Below are 18,283 nucleotides of genomic sequence, written 5' to 3'. Positions count from 1 at the left end.
CCCCCCTCTGATGCCCCTGCATCATTATTTCCCCCCCTCCCCTCTGATGCCCCCTGCGTCATTATATTCCCCCCCCCCCCGATGCCCCCTGCATCATTATATGTCCCCCGCCTCTGATGCCCCCTGCGTCATTATATCCCCCCCTCCCCTCTGATGCCCCCTGCATCATTATATCCCCCCCTCCCCTCTGATGCCCCCTGCGTCATTATATACCCCCCTCCCCTCTGATGCTCCCTGCGTCATTATATTCCCCCCTCCCCTCTGATGCCCCCTGCGCCATTATATTCCCCCCTCCCCTCTGATGCCCCTGCGCCATTATATTCCCCCCTCCCCTTTGATGCTCCCTGCATCATTATATTCCCCCCTCCCCCCCTGATGCCCCTGCATCATTATATTCCCCCTGATGCCCCTGCATCATTATATTCCCCCCTCCCCCCCCTGATACCCCTGCATCATTATATCCCCCCCCCCCTCCCCTCTGATGCCCCTCGTGTCATTATATTTCAGCCCAACCCTTATTTACTAAACCTCACCTCCTCTCCTATCCCCTGCTACCTGTCTACCCCCATGTTCGCTCCGGCAGGCTCAGGGGCTCGGCGAACACTGTTGTTGCTGGACTGCATCCTCAGTCTGGACGGAGGGGCGCGCAATGAGTGACATCATCGCACGCGCCTACGCCTGGATGCTGTCGTCCTGCTCGGCTCGCTATAGGCTGCAGCGCACAGCTGCAGTCTATAGGAGTTTAGTTACAGGGCAAAACTGATTGCCCCGTTATATGTGAATTCTTTAGGCATTTAGCCCTGCATGCTCGAAGCAGGGCTAAATGCCATAAGAATTCACCTGCCCGATACCCGAAACTGCATGTCCCGGGCGTCGGGCGATACAATTTCCACATCTCTGTAGTAGTACTTACCTAAAAAAAACTGGCTACCTAACTACCTGGCTAGTTACCCACCTACATACCTGACTCCATTTTTACTGAGCGGGACACCAAGGGGGCATTTTTTATAGTGTGGAGGCCTATATATGGGGAGATTGTGTAAAGGAGGGCACTGGCACTGGAGGGCACTGGAAAAATGCGGAGTCTAATATGTTTGTCCTGCAGATGCCGAAGAGATTAAGTTTTGGCTGGAAGAAGCCATCATGTTGGTCTGATCCGAATGGAGAAGAGAAGGAAAGAGGACGCCACTGATCAGAAAAGACGCCATCTGTGAGTCCCTAGATATAATTTTATGTCTACGTTCACACGTGCGTATTTTCTGCTGCAGTTTTTGCTTTAGTAGATTTTGCTGCCCACTGACTTTAAAGGGGTATTCCACTGGAAAAAAACTTTTTTTTTTAAATCAACTGGTGCCAGAAAGTTAAACAGATTTATAAATTACTTCTATTAAAAAAATCTTAATCCTTCCAGTACTTATCAGCTGCTGTTATGATCCACAGGAAGTTATTTTCTTTTTGAATTTCCTTTCTGCCTGACCACTGTGCACCACAGGAACTGTCCAGAGTAGGAGCAAATCCCCATAGAAAACCTATCTTGTTCTGGACAGTTCCTAAAATGGACAGAGGTGTCAGCAGAGAGCACTGTGGTCAGGCAGAAAGGACATTCAAAAAGAAAAGCACTTCCTGTGGATCATACAAAAGCTGATTAGTACTGAAAGGATTAAGATTTTTTAATAGAAGTAATTTACAAATCTGTTTAACTTTCTGGCACAAGTTGATTAAAAATTTTTTTTTCGAGCGGTAGAAAGCGGTAGAAAAAATCTCCAGCAGAAAATACGCCGGTGTGAACGTACCCTTAATCACTTATGGAGTCCAACTCCGAGGTTTTGGTGTTTAAATCAGGGCTGAAGATTTATTGCACCATAAAACAAAGCACTTTATGTTTTATGGTGCAATAAATCTTCAGCCCTGATTTGAACATCTAAACCTTGGAGTTGTGCTGTTACTTTCTTTGACTTTCTGTACTGTGTACAGCTGGTATCTACCTCTATATGGTCCTGTATATAATCATTTATATGGTATTAGGGCTGCACGATATATGGCAAAAGCAATCGAATTGTTTTTGCTTTTTGCGATATAGCTATACGGCCCCCCCGGGAAAACTTGTGATTATCTGCTCGGGCCGGCTCACGTATGCTGTTGCAGGTGGGGGTGGCCAGAGCAGGTAAAAACAAATTTAAATACTAAAAGTCAGTGGGGGATATTTATCAAAGGATTTAGACTGGTTTTTCCTGTCTAAATGTGTTGCATAGAAAGTCGCTGTCTAAATCTGTGCGACTTTTCTGCGACTTTTGCTCTACAGGATTTTTAGAACGTGATGCATGCAAGTCTATTTCAGACGGAAAAATGCATTGGAAAATGCATCGGTGCTGAATTTATCAAAAGCGACTTTTCAGCGACAAGTCGCATCAGCTGAAAGTACGCCGAAATGTCAGACCATACTGGACGAGGTTTAAATATAGACGAAAGCATAGATCACGAAGTCTGTGCACAGAATGTATCAAGAGTCATGCGCCATTTGATAAATTAGGCACACAAAAGACCGGCCTAACGCCCTGTAGTTTGGTCTAAATTGATGCAGGACATAGACAACTTTGATAAATATCCCCCAGTGTTTCCTAACCAGGGTGCCTCCAGTTGTTGCAAAACTAAAACTCCCAGCATGCCCGGACCGGCAAAGGCTGTCTGGGCATGCTGGAGTAGTAGTTTCACAACAGCTGGAGGCACCCTGGAAGTAAAACACTGAGCTAAGTAAAAGGGCACAGGGAGGGGAAAAAAAAACCTTCTGAGGGGGGGGGGGGGAGAGTGTGACAGGGGGGTGGGAATGTGACAGGGGGGAAGATTGTGACTGGGGAAGATTGTGACGGAGGGGGGGGAGATCATGACAGCAGGGGGGGAATGTGACAGGTGGGGGGGAGAATGTGACGGGGGGGGGGGGGTGTGTGAATGGGAGAAGATTGTGACAGGGGGGGGGGATGTGACAAGGGGAGAATGTGACGGGGGGGGGGGAAGATGTGATGGGTGAAGATGTGACCATGAGAGGAGAATGTGACAGGGGGAGATGGAGATGTGAAATGGGCGGTGTGCATAAAATGGGTGGATAGTTGTAAAAGGGAGGAGATTGGACATGAAATGGTGGGATTTCACCATTTATTTATTATATTGCATCGCATATCAGTATCGCAATATTTAGGCCCATAATCGCAATCGCACATTTTCCACATATCGTGCAGCCCTATATGGTATACAGATCCTGTGTGCAGCTGGTATCTACCTCTGTATGGTCCTGTATATAATCACTTACATTGTATACAGATCCTGTGTACAGCTGGTATCTACCTCTGTATGGTGAATGTACTTGGGAATATGTTCTTTTGTATAGTTTTTTTTATTCAGTAACAAATATAGTGTTATTAGTCAGTGGTAATGGTGATGGTCATTGTATTGGCGGTATTATTTGTTCCTACTGGTAACACACAAAACTAGCAGTGTGCATCTGTGCACGTGTTTCATTTTGTTTGGAGATGCTGACCATTTTAGTTTTTTGGAATGGTATTATTGGTAATATTGGTCTTAGTTTTGATTAGATATGAACAATAACAGTATAGCGGTAATATGTATGGAGATAATATTTCTCCTTGTATGCTGGTATACTGTGCGCGATTGGGTGTGAATGAGGGCGTTGGTTAGGGGCGTGACTGGGGTGTGGTTAGGGGCGTGATTGGGGGGTGGTTGGGCTTCGGCTATGGGCTCTATCCCCCGGTCTTATGCAGACCTAGCAAACGCCCCTGGTTATAGTTATAACTTTATGAACTGTACATTGGAAATATTTAAAGCGATCCGTCAGATCCAACAAAAAAAAAACTTTTTTTTAAATATATCACTCAGCACCTAATCCTGACCATGTACATCTAATTTTTATGTGTCTAGCACCTTTATTTATTTTTTATTACACTTTTTATTTAGCTCACTAGTCTGAATTCCTCTCAAATGGAGGGGGCGTGGCCTCACTGTGCAGGTCTCCGCCCCCTCCCTCAGTATGCTGTCTGCTCACATCTCCCCAAGCACTAGTTAAACTACAACTCCCAGCTTGTCCTCACTGACAGTAGAGGAACACAAGCTGACAGTATTTTCCCTCCAGCAATGAGCTCTGCGCTCCCAGCTGTCAATCAAGGAAGTGTGTCCATGACATAGGTGATGACGCATGGACACAGCAGGACTAGTAATGTGTCCAAGCAGGCAGTTGTTTGACTGTATGAAATACTGAACATTTTCTAATGAAAGCAATTGCAAAACCTGTTGGTTATACATGCTTTACAACATATCAAAAGTTTTTGTATCTGACAGTGCCCATTTAAGTTGTGTCTTGCAATGTACACATAGATATTTGGCAACCATCCTGCTCTGATTTGCATGTCAAGTGAAGTTTCTGTAGTGTAGTGGTTATCACGTTCGCCTCACACGCGAAAGGTCCCCGGTTCGAAACCGGGCAGAAACAACTTTTTTTTTTTTTCAAATAAATTTAGCTGTACCCACACACTACAAAAAATGTGTAAACCTGTAAGAAATGCAAGAGCACTGTTCTGTCAACTAGTAATTGGATACATAGTTTATATATAGGGCCTGAACCAGACTACAAAAATAATCCAGACCCCCCCCCCCCAACCAATAATACTAATTCAGACTAGCCAGGTCTGGGCTGACAATCTGCCCCATTAGACATATTCCTAGACCAGTGTTTCCCAACCAGAGTGCCTCAGCTGTTACAAACCTATACATCCAGCATGCCTGTACAGCAAGCCTTGTGCTGTCTGGCATGCTCTGGGGGGATACTATAGTTTTGCAACAGCTGGAGGCACACTGCGTGGGAAACACAATCCTAGACTAATCATCTTAAAGGAAAACTGTAGTGAAATATAGCTTATCCTTTAGGGCAGCAGTCTTCAAACTGTGGCCCTCCAGATGTTACAAAACTACAACTCCCAGCATGCCGGACAGCCAACGGCTGTCCGGGCATGCTGGGAATTGTAGTTTTGTAACATCTGGAGGGCCACAGTTTGAAGACCACTGCTCTAGGGGGATATGTTATAGATCGTGGGGGGTCCGAGCACTGGGCAGTATCTGCTGCAGCGGATCCGATGTGTAAGTACACCCATAGGAACGTTCACACATTCAGGACCTGCTGCATATTCTGCAGATCCTGTAGGTGTAAATGTACCTCCTTCAGATCTCCCGCTGTGTGTTTGAAAAGGGGCGGGGTCCTCCGGGAGATTTCGCTGGTAACAATATGCTTCTGGTAGCGTGCGGAGACCCCGCCCCTTTTTCACCGCTAGTTCGAAAAGAAATATGCTCGTGTGAACGAGCCCTCAGGGTACGTTCACACATGCGTATTTTCTGTTGCAGATTTGCTTTAGCAGATTTTGCTTCCCATTGAAGTCATTGGGTAGCAGAACATATTTGGTATCGCCACATGAGTAATTGTCCGAACTATTAACCCCTTGGGGACCAAGGGTTTTTCCATTTTTGCACTTTCCTTTTTTTCCTCCTCACCTTTTAAAAATCATAGTCCTTTCAATTTTGCACCTAAAATTCCACATGATGGCTTATTTTTTGCGCCACCAATTCTACTTTGCAGTGACATCCGTAATTTTGCTCAAAAATCTACGGGAAATGGAAAAAAAATCATTGTGCGACAAAATTGAAGAAACAACTGCATTTTGTAACTTTTGGAGGCTTCCGATTCTACATAGTACATTTTTCGGTAAAAATGACACCTTATCTTTATTCTGTAGGTCCATACGATTAAAATGATTCCCTACTTATATAGGTTGGATATTGTCGTACTTCTGGAAAAAATCGTAACTACATGCAGGAAAATTTAAATGTTTATAATTTTCCTTTTCTGACCCCTATAACTTTAAAATTTTTCCGCATATGGGGCTCATTTTTTGCGCCGTGATCTGAAGTTTTTATCGGTACCATTTATGTATTGACCGAACTTATTGATCGCTTTTTATTCATTTTTTCATGATTTAAAAAGTGACCAAAAATACGCTATTTTGGACTTTGGAATTTTTTGGCGCGTACGCCATTGACCGAGCAGTTTAATTAATTATATATTTTTGTAATGCGGACATTTCTGCATGCGGCGATACCAATTATGTTTATTTTTATTTACACAGTAGTTTTTTTTAAAGGGAAAAGGGGGGTGATTCAAACTTTTATTAGGGAAGGGGTTAAATGATCTTTATTAACTTTTTTTTTTTTTTTTTCACTTTTTTTTTTTTTTGCAGTGCTATAGCTCCCATAGGGGACTATAACACTGCACACACTGATCTTTTACACTGATCACTGCAAAGCCATGATCTCAGGCACAGAGCAGTCATTAGGCGATCGGACGCGCAGGAGGCAGGTAAGGAACCCTCTGCTGCGTCCTAGCTGATCGGGACTTCGCGGTTTCATCGCGATGGTCCCAATCAGCCTGACTGAGCTGCCAGGATCATTTTAGTTCTGCTTTAGCTGCGGAGATCATCTTTGAACGCCGCGGCTAAAGGGTTAATAGCGTGCGGCACCACGATCAGTACCGCGTGCTATTAGCCACGGGTCCAGGCCATTGTTAGAGGCCGGGTCCGACCCGCTATGGCCCTGCGTTATAGAAAGGGAGGGGGCTATGGGCATACAGGTACGCCCTTGGTCCCCAAGAGGTTAAATTATGCTGTTCCTGATGCTGCACCGTAAAAGGCATAAACGCTAAAAAATTCAAAACGTCAAGATTGCAGATTTTTTGGTCCTATCCCGTTCCAGAAAAATACGTAATAAAAAGTGATCAAAAAGTCATATATATTCAAATATATGCAAAAGTGGTACTGTTAAAACCGCAGGGAGCAAAATGGCTCATGGCACAAAAAATAAACCCTAATATAGCTAATATATAGGTGGAAAAATCAAAAAGTTATAGGGGTCAGAAGATTGCATTGAACAAACTTTTTTTTTTTCTTTTTCAAGTTTTCATGTTTTTTTTCACCTTCAAACGAAACAAAAATTACCCAAGTTTGGTATCATTGGAATCGTACTGACCAATAGAATAAAGATAGAATGTTAGATTTACTGTATTGTGAACCATGACAAAAATTATTGCCTTTTAAAATTGTGCCATTCCATATTTTTTTCTGGCTCCATAATACATTATATGATAAAATTATAGTGCGCCAATGAAAAGTACAACTTGTCCCACAAAAAAGAAATCCTAATACAATTTTGTCAATGAAAATATATAAAAGTTATGGGTCTTAGAATGTTAGAAATAAAAGAATGTGATCCAAAAAAAAATTTAAAATCGTTAGGTCATAAAGGGGTTAATAGGCAGCAAAATCATCTGAAGCAAATTTGCAGCAGACAATACGTTTAATAGGGACTGTTCACATGTACAGCGTCCTGCAGATTTGACGATGTCTTCAGTCATTTTGTTTACTTTGAACGCCGCAGCATGAAATCTACACAGGATACTGTACGTGTGACTGCACCCTTAAAGACTATTTTCAGTGTTGTTATCAGCTGCCTCCTTAGCGCAGTAGGTAGCGCGTCAGTCTCATAATCTGAAGGTCGTGAGTTCGATCCTCACAGGGGGCACAAGTTTTATTTTTATTCTTTTTTTTTTTTTTTACGTTATGAATATTTCAAGGGATCAAAATCTTTATTCACCAAAAAGCAATGAACACAGAAATTATACAAAATATGTAATACTTTATTGAAAAAGCATACTAAAAGATACAACACACATATATAAAATCCAACACTCTCCCACCCCCACAAAAACAAACACTACACCTCCTGGGGAGAAAAGATTAAAAAAAAAATAGGACAAAGATAAAGTAAATAGGCATAAATGCACACCCTGGCAAAGATAGGACAAACAATAAATAGAAGGAAGTAAAAATGAGAAAATACATAGTAGTCCAATTTAGCATAAGAGCTACAAATAATATACGGCACATCCAAAAAGGAAAAAGAAATACCTTTTTTTTGGGGGGGGGGGAGGATGCTCTGTATATTATTTGTAGCTCTTATGCTAAATTGGACTGCTATGTATTTTCTCATTTTTACTTCCATTTATTGTTTGTCCTATCTTATCCAGGGTTGGTATTTATGCCATTTTACTTTTTTTGTCCAATTTTCATCTTTTCTCCCCAGTAGTAGTAGGAGTAGTGTTTGTTTTTGTCGGGGTGGAAGGGTGCTGGATTTTGTATATGTATATGTGTATGGTATCTTCTATCATGCTTTTTCAATAAAGTATTACATATTTTGTATAATTTCTGTGTACAGTGCTTTTTGGTGAATATAGTTAGTACACTGCACAGCATAGCCCCATTCATATGTATTTATTGCATTGTTGCCTTATTTGTGTAGTTTGGATCAAAGTCTTTGTAAATTTTGGGCTGTCCATTAACCCCTTAAGGGCCTGCTCCATAAATTTACGGCGCTGCTAAGAAGTGCTTAGCGCACAGCGCCGTACATTTATGGCCCAGCGTTCCTGGATCGGGCAACAGCAGCCACCCCGGCATCACGGCTTTTCTGGGCTAATCGGGGTGTCAGAGACAGCGACGATCATCCTAAAGGATAGGAGCGAGGTGTGCCACCTCCTCCTATCCCCTGCGATTTGCCGGTCAGGACTGGCCGGCGATTTGCAGGGCAGGGGGGTTAAAGTTGAGATCCCCCGCTCTTGAAGTCAGGGCAGAGCGGGGGAAGATGGCGGTGACGGCTGCGGGGGCCACTGTGGTGGGGCACCGGCGGCAGGCTGCGGGGGACCGGAGAAAGGCCGGTGCCCCACCACAGTGGACCCCGGTGGTAACTGATCTTCACTGTTGCCTTCTAGGAGTTTTTAACACTACAACTCCCAGCATGCCCAGACAGCCTTTAGTTGTCTGGGCATGCTGGGAGTTGTAGTTTTGCAACATCTGGAGGGCCACAGTTTGGAGACCACTAAACAGTAGCCCTCCAGATGTTGCAAAACTACAACTCTCAGCAAGCCCAGACAGTCCAGGCATGCTGGGAGTTGTATTTCTGTAACATCTGGCCCTTCAGATGTTGCTGAACTACAACTCCCAGCATGCCTGAACAGTCTGGGCATGCTTGGAGTTGAAGTTTTGCAACATCTGGAGAACCACAATTTGGAGATACCTATACAGTGGTTTCTTACGCCAGTTGTTGCATAACTACAACTCCCAGCATGCCCTTTGGCTGTCTGGGCATGTTGGGAGTTGTAGTTTTGCAACAACTGGAGGCACACGGTCTGTTTCCTAACTCAGTGTTTCCTAACCTGTGTGCCTCCAGCTGTTGCAAAATTACAACTCCCAGCATGCACTGACAGACCATGCATGCAGGGAGTTGTAGTTTTGCAACAGCTGGAGATACACTGGTATAGAAACACTGTGGTAGTCTGTTACCTAACTCAGTGTTTCCCAACCAGTGTGCCTCCAGCTGTTGCATAACTACAAATCCCAGCATGCACAGTCTGTCAGTGCATGCTGGGAGTTGTAGTTTTGCAACAGTTGGATGTTCGCCCCTCCCCTCATGTGAATATACATTGTACATTCCCACGGTTGGGCTTACAGCGAGTTTCCTGCTGCAGCAAATTTTCCACTGCATCTCGAACTCACTGTGAACTCGACCGTGTGAATGTACCCTAAAAACACTACACTTCACTACAGTACACAAAATAAAGAGTAAAACACTACATATACACGCCCCCCCCCCCCCCCCCCCCCCCCAATAAAGAATAAAAGGTAAAAAGTCTTGTACAGCAATGTTTCCAAAGCGGAGCCTCCAGCTGTTGCAAAATAACAACTTCCAGTATTGGCGGACAGCAATTGACTGTCCAGGCATGCTGGGAGTTTTGCAACAGCTGGAGGTACCCTGTTTGGGAAACACAGACGTGGGCTATTTGTGGTGGAGGAGGCAAGCGCCATGCTGGTATCCGGGTCCGCCCCTATACAAATCCCTAATTTAGGCCTCAAATGCGCATGGCGCTCTCTCACTCCTGAGCCCTGTTTCCTGTTTTAATTCAAGTCAACCATTTAGGGCCACATATGGGGTATTTCCATACTTGGGGGAAATTGCGTTACAAATTTTGGGGGGCTTTTCTCCTTTTACCTCTTATGAAAAGGACATAATTGACACAAAGTATACTTTATTAATATGAAAAATGACAAGACATTTAAAATAATTTAAAAGAATACATATATAGTAGTAAACATGAATCCAAGAGATGCTGAGAGAGAAGAACGGGGGCTATGCTTGTCTGCCAGGGAAAGAGTTAAATAAATAGTGCACATAAGTATTGTTTCCCATGAATTAATGAGGGAGGCTACGGCTCAAGGGTTGTGGAATAGATATTAGGAACTGATCCGGCAATGCTCGGATCGCAATTAAATACAGAAAATCAAAGAGCAAGAGAGAGCCCCAGGGGATCAAAAGCGCATTATAAGTAGAACAAACCCTAAGCTAGACAATATAAGGAAATACTTTACCAAGTGGAGCAGAGAGTACAATGCTACAGCCACCCGCCACCCAACGTTTCACCAATGAAGGCTTCTTCCGGGGTGTGGTCAATAGAGTGTGGGGTATGTATATATGCAGAGACTTAACCAATTAAAACCAGGGACAAAAGCACGTGATTTAATTAGGGCGTCGTAATCGCCCATAGGTCACTGTTACCAAGCCTCGCTTTCATACCGAGGTCCGGAAACAGATACGTCTGTCAGCGTGCATCACCTGACAAACCAAGCCTCGCTTCCAAAGCGAGGCTCGGATGTACGGGCCAATCGTATACTGGGATGTGTCATTATCCAGTAGAGAGCCAAGCCTCGCTGTCAAAGCGAGGCTTGGAAAGTGCTCAGATGCGGAGATCCCTACTAAAGCGAAAATTCATAACTCTAGGTAGTTAGTTATAATTATATACAGGCACAATTCAAACATAAATAAAAAATAAAATATATTCATTTCTATATCAACATATTATAGATTACATATCAGGGACTAAATATCATGATGGGTACATATTGTGAGTAAATACATAAAGAGTACACACTTAAGGTAAGTACATATAATACTAGGGTCACATGTTATGTGGATGCAAGTGCATATTATTATATTTTTCATATATTCATATATTTTATTATATAGATATTCATGCAGCTGCACTGCACAAAGGCAGTACAGCATCATGAAGAATCAAGGTAAGTGCATCGCGTGCAAAAAAAAAAAAACAAAACAAAAAAAAAAAAAAAACAACAGAACAACAGTGAAAAAAAGTCAAGTGCAAAGTGAACACACAGTGACAAAATAAAAGTGACATGCAGGAAAAAAAGGGGGAGGGGGGGAAAGGAAGAGGGGGGGGGAAAGAAGGGGGGGAAGAAAGGGGGAAGAGGGGAAGAGGGGGAGAAAAAAGAAACCTATATAAAAATCTACCTAGTAAAAAAGGGGGGGGGAACCAAAATGTCAATGAATGTGTGAAAAAGTGGAAATATGAAAAATGGCTTAATAATTAGTACCACTGTCATAATTAAATAAATAAATGGGTAGCAGTGAATGTTAAATATAATTTAAGCAATTAGATTAGAGCCCCAAAGATAATATAAATAAACAAAGAGGGGCATAAAAATGTGGGTATATAGAAAAAATATAAAATAGGGGAGTGACAGTGTAGTGTGAGATTAGTGTACGGAGTGTAAGATGGGATGAAAGAAGTGAATAGTATGAGTGAAAAACGTATATATGTGATTAAAAGGCCTGTGTAGAAGTGTGATGAGGTGATAAGAAGAAAGAGGGATTGTAATCATGCATAAAAAAAAAAAAACATAGGGTATAAGAAGTGGGAGTAAAAATATCGTATCAAGGAATATATAATTAATTGAAAATTAGTAATAAAATTAATAATAAATATAAAAAAAAAGGTATTAAAAATATATGTAAAAGAATATATAGAGAGAGGATTGTGACCCTGGAAGTGTACATAAAAAAGTATGTTTTAAAATTGATAAGAGAAAGAGAGTCCCAACATGATTCCGGTGGTAAGGTCACTCCAACGATAGAAGGAGGCTAGAAGTAGTCACGTGATGGCCCTGGTTGGTAAGTCTCATAACACATCTAGATAGACAATCAGATAAAAAGGAATAAATTAATAAACAACAGTTAAAACAAAATGGAAGCTGCTAAAGAATCACTTAAAACCCATTAATTACACACACTAATAAAAATCCGAGCTCAGAAACCAACCAATACTCCTCACAAAAATGGGGCATAGCTGTTTACCTCATTTAAGCCGTGAGGTACAAGTGTGTCCAGCCTGAAGATCCATCGCGTTTCTCTTTGTGCAACCAATTTCTTCCATTGGCCACCTCTGATACCCACCGGGACGTGGTCGATACCTATGAATTTGAGGAGAGTGGCATCACTGTTATGTTTAAGTTTAAAGTGTCTTGGTAGGGTTTTCAAAGACTGAAGGTTTGTTTCATTGGCTGCCGCATTAATATCCAGGATATGCTCTCTGACCCGTCGGCGGAGCTCCCTGGTGGTCATGCCCACGTATAGCAATTCGCATGGGCATTGTGCAACATATACCACCCCTTTGGTTACACAGTTTATTTTCTGCCTAATTTCATATGACTTGGTACAGGATGAATTGCGAAACATATCAGTCCGTAATATATTACTACATGCAAGGCATTTACCACATGGGGAGCAGCCGTTTTTGGGGCCCTTGGAGCCAAATAAATATGGCTCCTCAGTCTCATAGTGGCTCCTCACCAGAAGGTCCTTCAAGTTTCTATTCCGTCTATATGCAATCGCTGGTCTCGAAGGTATCATACCATTTAGTGTCTCATCCACTTGTAGAACGGGCCAATGCTGTTCAAGTATCTGCCTAATCTCATGGCTACGAGAGTTATAATCTAAAATGCACCTCACCTGGTTGTCAGTTGTCTTGTTGGTCCTTGTTCTATGTAGGGATGACGCACGATCCGTTTTTTTCGCTCTCCAGTATGCCCTTTTAATGCTCCGATTGCTATAGCCCCTTTCACAGAATCTTTTCTCTAGATCACGGGCCTGCATTTCAAAGTCCTGTTCCGTGGAGCACAGGCGTCTTGCACGTAGGAATTGACCTATGGGAATATTTCTGATCAAATGTGTGGGGTGAGCAGAGCTGGCGTGTAGTACTACACGCCAGCTCTGCTCACCCCACACATTTGATCAGAAATATTCCCATAGGTCAATTCCTACGTGCAAGACGCCTGTGCTCCACGGAACAGGACTTTGAAATGCAGGCCCGTGATCTAGAGAAAAGATTCTGTGAAAGGGGCTATAGCAATCGGAGCATTAAAAGGGCATACTGGAGAGCGAAAAAAACGGATCGTGCGTCATCCCTACATAGAACAAGGACCAACAAGACAACTGACAACCAGGTGAGGTGCATTTTAGATTATAACTCTCGTAGCCATGAGATTAGGCAGATACTTGAACAGCATTGGCCCGTTCTACAAGTGGATGAGACACTAAATGGTATGATACCTTCGAGACCAGCGATTGCATATAGACGGAATAGAAACTTGAAGGACCTTCTGGTGAGGAGCCACTATGAGACTGAGGAGCCATATTTATTTGGCTCCAAGGGCCCCAAAAACGGCTGCTCCCCATGTGGTAAATGCCTTGCATGTAGTAATATATTACGGACTGATATGTTTCGCAATTCATCCTGTACCAAGTCATATGAAATTAGGCAGAAAATAAACTGTGTAACCAAAGGGGTGGTATATGTTGCACAATGCCCATGCGAATTGCTATACGTGGGCATGACCACCAGGGAGCTCCGCCGACGCGTCAGAGAGCATATCCTGGATATTAATGCGGCAGCCAATGAAACAAACCTTCAGTCTTTGAAAACCCTACCAAGACACTTTAAACTTAAACATAACAGTGATGCCACTCTCCTCAAATTCATAGGTATCGACCACGTCCCGGTGGGTATCAGAGGTGGCCAATGGAAGAAATTGGTTGCACAAAGAGAAACGCGATGGATCTTCAGGCTGGACACACTTGTACCTCACGGCTTAAATGAGGTAAACAGCTATGCCCCATTTTTGTGAGGAGTATTGGTTGGTTTCTGAGCTCGGATTTTTATTAGTGTGTGTAATTAATGGGTTTTAAGTGATTCTTTAGCAGCTTCCATTTTGTTTTAACTGTTGTTTATTAATTTATTCCTTTTTATCTGATTGTCTATCTAGATGTGTTATGAGACTTACCAACCAGGGCCATCACGTGACTACTTCTAGCCTCCTTCTATCGTTGGAGTGACCTTACCACCGGAATCATGTTGGGACTCTCTTTCTCTTATCAATTTTAAAACATACTTTTTTATGTACACTTCCAGGGTCACAATCCTCTCTCTATATATTCTTTTACATATATTTTTAATACCTTTTTTTTATATTTATTATTAATTTTATTACTAATTTTCAATTAATTATATATTCCTTGATACGATATTTTTACTCCCACTTCTTATACCCTATGTTTTTTTTTTTTATGCATGATTACAATCCCTCTTTCTTCTTATCACCTCATCACACTTCTACACAGGCCTTTTAATCACATATATACGTTTTTCACTCATACTATTCACTTCTTTCATCCCATCTTACACTCCGTACACTAATCTCACACTACACTGTCACTCCCCTATTTTATATTTTTTCTATATACCCACATTTTTATGCCCCTCTTTGTTTATTTATATTATCTTTGGGGCTCTAATCTAATTGCTTAAATTATATTTAACATTCACTGCTACCCATTTATTTATTTAATTATGACAGTGGTACTAATTATTAAGCCATTTTCCATATTTCCACTTTTTCACACATTCATTGACATTTTGGTTCCCCCCCCCTTTTTTACTAGGTAGATTTTTATATAGGTTTCTTTTTTCTCCCCCTCTTCCCCTCTTCCCCCTTTCTTCCCCCCCTTCTTTCCCCCCCCCCCCCTCTTCCTTTCCCCCCTCCCCCTTTTTTTCCTGCATGTCACTTTTATTTTGTCACTGTGTGTTCACTTTGCACTTGACTTTTTTTCACTGTTGTTCTGTTGTTGTTTTTTTTTTTTTTTTTTTTTTTGCACGCGATGCACTTACCTTGATTCTTCATGATGCTGTACTGCCTTTGTGCAGTGCAGCTGCATGAATATCTATATAATAAAATATATGAATATATGAAAAATATAATAATATGCACTTGCATCCACATAACATGTGACCCTAGTATTATATGTACTTACCTTAAGTGTGTACTCTTTATGTATTTACTCACAATATGTACCCATCATGATATTTAGTCCCTGATATGTAATCTATAATATGTTGATATAGAAATGAATATATTTTATTTTTTATTTATGTTTGAATTGTGCCTGTATATAATTATAACTAACTACCTAGAGTTATGAATTTTCGCTTTAGTAGGGATCTCCGCATCTGAGCACTTTCCAAGCCTCGCTTTGACAGCGAGGCTTGGCTCTCTACTGGATAATGACACATCCCAGTATACGATTGGCCCGTACATCCGAGCCTCGCTTTGGAAGCGAGGCTTGGTTTGTCAGGTGATGCACGCTGACAGACGTATCTGTTTCCGGACCTCGGTATGAAAGCGAGGCTTGGTAACAGTGACCTATGGGCGATTACGACGCCCTAATTAAATCACGTGCTTTTGTCCCTGGTTTTAATTGGTTAAGTCTCTGCATATATACATACCCCACACTCTATTGACCACACCCCGGAAGAAGCCTTCATTGGTGAAACGTTGGGTGGCGGGTGGCTGTAGCATTGTACTCTCTGCTCCACTTGGTAAAGTATTTCCTTATATTGTCTAGCTTAGGGTTTGTTCTACTTATAATGCGCTTTTGATCCCCTGGGGCTCTCTCTTGCTCTTTGATTTTCTGTATTTAATTGCGATCCGAGCATTGCCGGATCAGTTCCTAATATCTATTCCACAACCCTTGAGCCGTAGCCTCCCTCATTAATTCATGGGAAACAATACTTATGTGCACTATTTATTTAACTCTTTCCCTGGCAGACAAGCATAGCCCCCGTTCTTCTCTCTCAGCATCTCTTGGATTCATGTTTACTACTATATATGTATTCTTTTAAATTATTTTAAATGTCTTGTCATTTTTCATATTAATAAAGTATACTTTGTGTCAATTATGTCCTGTTTGACGCCTTTTTCTTTATGAATTATTCTATGTCTTGTGGCGTAGGACCTACTGTGTGGGAATTTTTTTCTTTGGGTATCTCATTGCTTTTTCTGTATCTTACAGACTATCCCTATTCTATCATGGACTTTAGAAACCGTGATATCACGTGGACGGCACGTGCCGATACAGTCTTCTCACGTGGTTTATCCAATTCTGCTGAGAGCAGTCAGAAATCCGAGCTCAAACGCCAACTAAAACATCTCCTCCAGAGGCGCTCACGCACATGGTGGAACAAAACCACTCTTGAAAAATACTTGGCCCAAGGTTTAATTCCGCGGGGACTTAGGATTCAGGTGTTCCCCTCATTCCCTATAGACAGCGATAACTTTAAGGACCAGTGGGAAGCAGCATGCTCCACGTGCTCCAAAACCTTTTTGGAATTATTGGTAAGTCATAATATACAAACACTCACCTCTCTGGAAACTGAGATAGAGGAACTATCTAGAAAGATCCGCCTAGATCTATCTACAGAAGAATTGACGACATGGAACCAAGAAGTGGACTCCTGGTTTAAAGACTGGGAGGAGAAAATCGAAATAGTTAAGGTGAAAAAATACCAGAGGGATCTGACAGACCTCCAACTAAACCGGGTATATCGCTGGAGGACTCCCCAAACGAACCTGGTAAGAACCTCTTCAATCTCCTCTATTTCTTCGATTGGAGCCTCTTCAAGTACATCTTCATCTAGCTCCCAACGCAATAAATTTAAGAAATCACGACGCAAACCTGAATATAACCAACGCTCCAATGAAAGACGTTTTACCAGACAGAGAGGAGACACACCGGCACCTGGACCTTCCCTTAAGGTAATTAACCTAACAGATGTGACCTTAACCAATGAACAGGAATCTGTGCTTAGCCTGGGTTTATCTTTTTGTCCTCAGGCTAACTTTAATCTTTTCTGTACAGTAAAAGACATTCAACTATTTGCACGACGCCTGATCCTCAAAAAACTGCACACAAGACACTTTGATCTGAATACTGAAAACCTGTTGGGTTCCACGGTAGAACAGGAGGCTATTTTAAACTTACAATCATTACTGGATGAACAGGATCCTATGCCACAACTAGGAACAGGTGAGTACCCGCGCTACCTTTTACCTAAGAGTGTCACCTTCCCTCCTACGACTTTGGTTCCTGAGGTGGATATGTTTATCAAATTGGTAATTAGGGACTTGAGACGCCTGGCAGAAACAAGAGCCAGTGACAATCTAACATACCCCCAGCGAAAGGCTGTTCAAGAACTGAGGGCTTTGAAAAACGTGGTTATAAAACCATCAGACAAGGGGGGTAATGTTGTCCTATGGCCATCTCATATGTACGAGAAGGAAATGTTTAGACAACTACGTGATTCCAATTGCTATAAGCGACTCACTTTTAACCCCCTGATGTCTTATCAACAGGAATTAGCTCATATTCTGGACAATGCTGTGGAGGAAAACATCTTGAATTTGAAACAGAAACAAGGACTAATTATACAGTACCCGACCATCCCTACAATATATCTATTGCCGAAGATCCATAAGAATGCGCTGATACCTCCTGGAAGACCTATTGTGTCTGGGTGTAACTCCCTGACTGAACCAATATGTAAGTGGATTGACTTTTTCTTGAAGCCTCTAGTCGAACTGTTACCTTCCTACATTAAGGACTCAAATGATGTTCTACGTAGACTTGATGGTGTCCAATTAGATGATAACTCCTACCTTGTGACATGTGATGTAGAATCACTATACACGTCGATAAGACACAATGACGGTATAGCAGCCACTAAATTTTTTCTGGAATCCAGCAATTTGGAGGGAGACCTATGTGCCTTAATCCTGGAACTGTTGTCCTTCATTCTAACGAGAAATTTTTTCATCTTTAAAGGGGTCTTCTACCTACAACTGCAGGGAACGGCTATGGGGGCGGCTTGTGCGCCCTCATATGCCAATTTGTTCCTTGGGTTGTGGGAGAGGACCCTTTTTACGTCGGATACCTGCCC

General features: G+C 42.2%; 2 protein-coding genes and 2 non-coding genes across 5 annotated transcripts in view; 3 read left to right on the top strand and 1 right to left on the bottom strand.

Moving 5' to 3' along the window:
* Window positions 1-18,283, top strand: part of LOC130367815 (LIM homeobox transcription factor 1-alpha-like) — a 184,612-nt gene that overhangs the window by 6,751 nt on the left and 159,578 nt on the right. The window lies entirely within an intron of this gene.
* On the top strand, window positions 4,426-4,498 carry TRNAV-CAC (transfer RNA valine (anticodon CAC)). Its single transcript has one exon. It is a non-coding gene; the product is annotated as a tRNA-Val (tRNA).
* Window positions 7,557-7,629, top strand: TRNAM-CAU (transfer RNA methionine (anticodon CAU)). The gene has a single exon. It is a non-coding gene; the product is annotated as a tRNA-Met (tRNA).
* LOC130367343 (uncharacterized) lies at window positions 12,011-13,107 on the bottom strand. Its single transcript, XM_056569755.1, has 2 exons — window positions 12,310-13,107; window positions 12,011-12,144 (listed from the first exon to the last, which is right to left on the bottom strand). The coding sequence occupies exons 1-2, from the start codon at window positions 13,105-13,107 to the stop codon at window positions 12,097-12,099; spliced, it is 846 nt and encodes a 281-aa protein (XP_056425730.1). The 3' UTR covers window positions 12,011-12,096.

This window comes from Hyla sarda, chromosome 4 (assembly GCF_029499605.1).
Source record: "Hyla sarda isolate aHylSar1 chromosome 4, aHylSar1.hap1, whole genome shotgun sequence".
Taxonomy (NCBI): domain Eukaryota; kingdom Metazoa; phylum Chordata; class Amphibia; order Anura; family Hylidae; genus Hyla; species Hyla sarda.
This window is presented reverse-complemented; position numbering and strand designations above follow the sequence as displayed.